Source organism: Ailuropoda melanoleuca, chromosome 12, assembly GCF_002007445.2.
Source record: "Ailuropoda melanoleuca isolate Jingjing chromosome 12, ASM200744v2, whole genome shotgun sequence".
Lineage (NCBI taxonomy): Eukaryota > Metazoa > Chordata > Mammalia > Carnivora > Ursidae > Ailuropoda > Ailuropoda melanoleuca.
In genome coordinates, this window is record NC_048229.1 from 51,159,067 (window position 1) to 51,166,781 (window position 7,715).

At 38.3% G+C, this 7,715-nt stretch overlaps 1 protein-coding gene across 4 annotated transcripts in view; it reads right to left on the reverse strand.

Annotated features, from left to right (window-relative positions):
* The window catches only part of TOX3 (TOX high mobility group box family member 3), a 111,079-nt gene that overhangs the window by 21,883 nt on the left and 81,481 nt on the right, over positions 1-7,715 (reverse strand). For 2 of the 4 annotated variants that reach the window (XM_011218430.3, XM_034638652.1), the window contains exon 3: positions 3,633-3,884. In XM_011218430.3, the coding sequence (XP_011216732.2) occupies positions 3,633-3,884 (252 nt within the window). Of the gene's footprint in view, positions 1-3,632; positions 3,888-7,715 lie in introns of all 4 variants that reach the window. The other 2 variants (XM_034638651.1, XM_034638653.1) reach the window with 1 other exon arrangement.

Genomic DNA, 7,715 nt, shown 5'->3' on the forward strand with positions numbered 1-7,715 from the left:
CAGTGTGTTTTATAAATTCTCTTTTGGGGGGCATACAAAATATCAGACTAGAGACAATTATTTTACTGTCTGTTTCTTGGATATCAAAGAGAATTTTGAAATTCATCAAAGCTAACCTTCTGTTATGTACAACAGGCTAAGCTGAAAAGAATGTTAACAAGTTCAATTTTCATTCAATCAGCACTACTGCTCTCTGAAATGTTTCATTGCAGGAAAGAAATAAAAATAATCTATATGGTAATTATGAGGATGAATCCCCCAGTAACTTTCAGCTACATGAAAGGTCAGTTCTATTCAAGATATTTTATCAGTCCCCTGCACATACTCCTGTCCTGTCATTTTAAATCTGAACAGCATTTTATTTTCCCATTTACAGCTACCTGCAGAATTAAGTACTTAAGCCAAATAAGAAAAAAAAAAAAAAAAAGAAAGAAATGTTGAACGCTGGCAAAGGCTATAATAGCACAGAGATAAATCGTTCAGCTGCTCTCTCAAGCCTCTAGGGCTGCAGATTTTTCTTCTCCTGGTGCACTGTGGGTATTCAAAACTTGTTCAACATGATTTCATTTCATTTCAGGCACTGCCTCAGAAAACTAAATTACAGAATCAATCATACAGAAGGTCAGAGTGAGACTTCATTACAAGTATTGCATGCTTGCATGAATATCTTTCATTTATGACTGACCCAATATGTCACAATAGCTGTCTAGTAAAAATAATCCACTTTCTGAAATTGATGTACTACTGATGTCGGTGCTACTCAGCAGGCTGGGCAGATTATAGAGAGGTGTTAAAAAAAAAAAAAACACAAAAAAACCCCCAGTAAACCCTTTGGAGCGCACGTTGTAGATTTTTACAATTGCAATCTTTTGGAGATGAAAATAATTTCCAGATATCATCTGTAGTGACAATAATGCTTAGAGGTAAAGATTTTTTAACCAGAATATACTGTTGGTTTTGACTGGCCAGCCAGCCACGTCCTGTTTTAAAATATACCTCTCCACCACGCGCAAAGCAGGCGAGGACATTCAATTGTTCCACAATTTGCTTTTGACTATGAGGGCGTTATTTGCATATTTTGAAATGGGAATGCTAATCGCTGGACTCCCTTTAATCCCTCCTTTTTGTTCCTGCCTTCTGTTTTTACATATAATGGCATAAATTTAAGGAAGATCAACACGGTGTGCTTGTTGCCCACAAAAATGCAGCTCGTCAGTAATGTGACAAACTGTCAGTCTTTCTACAGGAAAACCAATGAAGCTCCGAAGAAAAGCTGTTTCAATACAACATAAACAAGCTGGTTTTCCTCCTTCTAGGATGGTCTTAATTCACCACGGCGATCCTTAACAGACAGCCATATTCATTTGGACAATAAAACTTCTCACTTGCATAAGGTATGAAATACCCAATGCACTCTGGGAAGCCGAATGCATGATGTATAAAGTATTATTTATTATTTTTCTGGTGACCTTCCTGCGGGAAATCTCCGAGGAGCTGCTGTGGAGTATTACGATGTAGCCAGCCAACTCGGTACCCGGAGGGAGATATAGAAGAACCTTGACACAGCCTATTTTTAACCATGCCTCTGGCGATTCTGAATTCAAGTTTATAGGTGAACATGTCAGGTACTGCGTAGAACAAAGCCAACGACACATTGTATTCATCATAATTCTGTCGGAGTACATTTTATTTTTTCCAACATTTGTGATTTAAAATCCCATGACATTTCTTCAAGGTGAAATTCTACTAGAATGTTGAACAAGATTAGTTTGTTTCCAGCCAAAATAAATATCACTCGGGTTCAGCAAAACTTCAGAAAGGCACCCCACAAATGGGATGAGGTCCCTGTAAATACCGCGACAACAGCCTGCACTTAGCTAAAGGACTCCTACTTTTAAAAATCAATGAAATAATTCAACTGCTTTAGTGATGAGCAATACATTACAAAAGAAGCATTAAAAATTGAGTCCTCTCTCCCAAGGCCAGTCCCTGAAAGCATTGTTCTTTAAGTGTATGTGAATATCATAATTATTTTATGATTCCATCTTTAGTTCTTTCCAATATAGTAAATTCAATTGACCATGAAATGAAATTTCATAGTCAAAATGCCTCCTTTACACTTTTTTATAGCAGCAATAACAGTTTTATAGCTTTAAGGCAAGGTAATTCATCAGATGTTTAATTTAAAGGCAGATTCTTATACTATTAATAAATATTTACCAATTTAATAAAATACACATTTTAGCATGCGTTATATGGTCTCTTAACTATTTCTGCAACTTAAAGGAGCCTCGCTGAGCATCGATGAATAATGGCGAACCCTGGTAAACTCCCCTGGCGACTAAACACCCTTTTTATTTTTATGATTTTCCAGGCACAGCATTGCAAGTCTGATTGTACAGGAACAGAGGGCAGAACCCTCCATTCCAGTGTCAAAGGGACAAAAATGTAAGAAAGTCCACAGGAAACAATTATTTGCGATGGTGAGGAACATTTATGAATACTTAATGACCATTTCCCGACTGTTCGCTGCATTCTTTTCTGACAAAAAAGTAAAAATAAAAACCCTGATGTTCAGCTCAAACACAAAAGATCACAAGCAAAGAAAATTATGTTGCCGCAATCCTATTTGGGAAAGTAATCTTATATTTCAGAGAGCACGCTGAATCTTTGCACTGCTAATCCACTATATACTTTGCAATCATCTGTTGTTATCTGGGGAATTAACAATGAAACCAATAAACATTACTGGCATGGTCCTAATGTGCGGAGAAATATGTAAACAAGCAATAGGATTTGTTTTTTCTTATACCAACACATCTGTTTCATTTCAGCAGGGTTAAAAAAAAAAAAGCCCTATAAACTATTAATCTTGTTTTAAGATGTCTGCTTAGTTCCTCACCTAGATAGACACAAACGTATTATATATACTATGATGGAAAAAAAAAAAACCCAATCCCAGCAGAAGAGTTTAAAATACTTAAGCAGATTTACTCTGGTGATTGCTGACTATAATTGCACACTAAGAAAAATAGAACCGAAATTATTGCATTAGTGATTTTGGCTCTCTGGAGTGCCTTATTCCATGTTTATGACAATAAATAACACAATTAGGTATATTTCACACAATAACCCACTTTATATTTTCCTCTGCTGGCTATGAGCAATTATTCTTTTTCCCTTTCTCTGTATCACAGTTTGATATTTCATTTGAGGTAGGAGCAAATCATGTATCATAAACATTATGTGATAATCCAACAAATGCAAAAGACCTAGGTACCCGGTAAGGGCCTCCGTTTTTAAGATCTCTCCTGGGCAAACTTTCAACTCAAGTACATCTCTGTGTTAGACCAAAGCCAAGGGAAGGTTGGCTATTTCCAAACCAATGGATCAGACTTGTGGAAAATCATTTCAAATCAGAAGGATCTCGTTGGGTCATCCTCCTTCAGGTCATCGCCAACCCACTCATAACCCTCTCTTGTCCCCGTGTTTCAATGGCACTGGGAAGGACAACCCTCAGGTCCATGGTTGGATGGGCTGAAGCCCGTTTCGGAACGTGGACGCTCAGGTCTTTACCATGAGAAGTGCAAATGATTAAAAAAACACTTTCAAGCAATAAATGTAACACCTACCATATGCAACCCGCCACTATGGAGCACGCCATCTTGTTCGACGAGATTTCTTGAGATTGTAATGGAAGGAAGATCCAGGCTTTGGGGGGGAAACTGGGGTGTGAATTCACTTCCCTGGGAAGGCAACGGATCGCTGAGGCCTTGGAAGGGTAGAAGAACATCGGGCATGCCCAGGGCAGGGTCTGACTCCGGAGGAGGCGTGATAGGGGGGATTTCAAACTCTTCATCCCCGAGGCTGGGCGTGTGGAATGTCTGCTAAAAGGAAACAAAATAGAGACATCTTCATATTCTGTTCCTACATCTTATTTCTCCTTGGAGGGAAAAAGAAAGGCTTTGCATGAAAACACTGCCTAGCCAGGCCAAATATTTATTTCTCAAATGAAAACATCTTAAACACAGATTTCCATATATAAAGTTTTGCTGATCATTCTGATTAAAGATTTAAGTCTCATTATCATATGGTTTTAATGGAGTATCAGTATTAACAGTTTTTTAATGCGTCCTTAATTAGCAACATCTGTCTTTGTTGTTAGTTCGAGCATCAGCGACATTAGATTTGGCTATATAACAAATTGCCACTTTATTGATATGTTAGCGAAGCAGCTCAAACCGCTTACATTATCCACATGCTTCATAAAATGCTGACGATTTTGTGGTGCACACACACAACGTTAATCCAGAAGTGAATATTACATATATTTACTTTCTGCCACAACATATAAAACAAGTAATATTAAATTTGTGGTTTGCTTTTTTAATTTCCTTATTGGTATATTCCCAAGTGCAGTGAATGTTTCTATGGAAATTGTTATGGTTTGTAATATGTAATTTTATATAAGGATTATCAGAGCATATATTAGAAGGTCCCGGTGCTTTTATTTAAACTATAAGGAGAGTTATTTTCTTTTATGACGATTTTAATGTGTGTTTATCAGAACACTTCTGGCAGTCTTCAACTGTGAAAGACTATCTCCAGGGGCGCCTGCGAGGCTCAGGGGGTTAATTGTCCGACTCTTGATCTCAGCTCAGGTCTTGATCTCAGGGTCTTGAGTTCGAGGCCCGAGTTGGGCTCCACGCTAGGCAGAGCCCACGTAAAACAAAACAAAAACAGCAACAACAAAAAGAAAGACTACCCATAGAACGAGCATAGAGATATGCTGATAGAGATGTGCTAACTCCATTGATATTGCTAACTCATTTAGACAAGTGTTATTTCTCCAGACTTCAGTTAATAATGCACTACTTTCTTCACTGCTACTTAGATTCTTAAAGATAGTGTTTTACTTTATTTTTTAAGATTTTATTTACTCATTTGAGAGAGAGAAACAGAACACAAGCAGGGGGGAGGCAGAGGGAGAGGGAGAAGCAGACTCCCCACTGAGCTGGGAGCCCAATGTGGGACTCGATCCTGGGACCTGGAGATCAGGACCTGAGCCGAAGGCAGATACTTAACCATCTGAGCCACCCAGGCGCCCCAAAGATAGTGTTTTAAAATAGGGCCTTTCGGGGCGCGTGGGTGGCACAGCGGTTAGGCGTCTGCCTTCGGCTCAGGGCGTGATCCCAGCGTTATGGGATCGAGCCCCACATCAGGCTCCTCTGCTATGAGCCTGCTTCTTCCTCTCCCACTCCCCCTGCTTGTGTTCCCTCTCTCGCTGGCTGTCTCTATCTCTGTCAAATAAATAAATAAATACATCTTTAAAAAAAATAAAATAAAATAGGGTCTTTGGATGCAAATTAGGGCTGCCATGCCTTTCTTAAAATACAACTTGGATTTGGGGGGTCAGGGCGAGGTGAGGGGGGCTAGGTCTAGGATATTAGTTTTGGTGGAGTGAAAGGGTCAGATATTTTTCGTTCCAAACTCAGAGGATCAAAGGCATAGTCCATTATTAGTAGCATGTTGTTTTTTTTTAAATTAACTGGTGCAAGATAATTTGCATCTGCCACAATCGGTTAAGAGAACTAATTAAGAACTACAAACCATCATTCTTCAAACTATTAATGATGCTATAACTTAATAACCACTTGTGAGAAAATAGAAACAAACTCAAGGAAAAAGAAAAAAAAAAAAAACCCAAACCATCCCCTGCATATAGAACCTGTCAACTGTTCATTGTATCTTCCCAGCAATACGGAGGTCACAAGCAATGGGAGGCTACGGTGGGACAAGTGAACATCTTGAGGTTTCTAGCAGATTCGATATATGCAAAACATGATAGCATAAAAACATATTTGAAAGCTAGAATGAAGTGTGAGATTCTTTGACATATTTATTCTAACCCTGACCCCCCCGCCCCCACCGCCTCCAAAGGTGTCCATGTCTTCCTGCGTTACCCTGAGTTCTCAAACACAAAGGGATGGGTTGGCCACAAACGTCGTTGGCTAACGAACATAACCCTATGGCTGCATTTGCCGTTACTTTGGCACTAATGTGGTCTAGTAACAGATGCAACTGTAATTTGTGACTCATTTGCTACCCCATTACTGCTTAATGAAATCTAACATATCACATTAACAATACGGATAAACACTCATTCTTGATATGTGGCATTTGGCTGTTTTCATTACCACTGTAATTAACACTTGAAATATTATTTCAATAAATATTTAAAGTACTTTAAAAATGGTCAGGGTAATCATGACACAGACAGAAAACATAAAGCAAATGTGTGAATTTCAAACTCAGAGTCTCCCAGTCCCCGTGGTGTTATCTACAGGGCAATATCTATGTGAAGGGAATTGGTTTCAGGCACAATTTCGACTGTACAGCATTCAAACCTGAAGTCTTCCTGAATTAGTTTGCACTCATTAAAACGTTAAAAAACCAGATAAATTTACTTTTAATGCAATGATCGGGAAATTAGGCACATGCTATCATGTGCTGCGTTAACATTTACTTGGGCTTTATTTTTTGTTCAAGAAAAGATGTACGACAAAATCATTGCATCAGATTAGCTCTTAAAACTCTAACATAAAGCATGTCTTATGCTAGGCGGTCAAAACTAAGGAGGCTTTCGTTTTTATTTTTGTTAAGGCACAGAGAGATGTCTTACGTATAATACGTCCCTGTGGCGTAATTTTTTTAAAAACAAATTAATTTTAAGGAAGAATTGAGTCCGTTGCTATAGCATAACCTAGTAAAACAATATAATAAAATGACATTATAATAAATAACCAGGAAAATGCTAAAATCTTACACCACTTTTAAAGAGAGGTAATATATGAACGACGAAGTTAAGCATTCCTTGGAGAAAAGAGTGCACGCACACACTGGCTATGTCTGAGATGACACAAGAACCACATATGGCCCCACCACCAACAAAAAGACACTGACCTCTGCGACTCTGCATACGACCAGAATCAGGTTAATCATTCAGAGTCTATCATGATTCCTTTTTACGGATACTGACTCCTCAGTGTTTACCTTGAACATGTTAAAATAGTATGTACATGGTTAAATACCATCTGTACTGAAATGTTCAAAACATTTGTTCCTTTTGATAAAAATGCAAATCCAGAGAACTGTTGTATCAACATATAACAGCCAAAGTCTGACACGGTGAATTATCACAGCTGGAATTAAATTGTCTCTGAGCAGCTGCTGGCAGCAGAGCTTTCATCAATGTTTGATTCAAATGTAGGGAAAAAATCCTACAGAATGAAACATCATGTTGTCCTTACAGATGGGGTTTGTGTTCATTATCACAAACAACATAGCAGCCAGTGCCAGACAATATCCCTTATCTGGGCCGTCTTCTTGGTGAGAGAGAGGATGGTCACTGTAAAAAAATGATTAAGCTACGAATACCCTTAATTCTTGATTCCCCATTTTTTTCTGATAATTTCTCCAAGTTAATTTCTTTCGTGCCACTTGCTTCCCTGTACCAAGATCATTTACAAAGCCATTATGAGTTTCATCCTCTGGGGTCAAGCTAGTTCAGTTTCTTATATTTGAATGTATTTGGAAAATGAAGACTTTTTATTACGGGAACCCCAAGAGGAAATGTCCCATTTGGACCACTTTCACCTGTGTGTTCTTGTTGTAAAATCTGAAATATCACAGTTTGCCTTTTTTTTTTTTTTTTT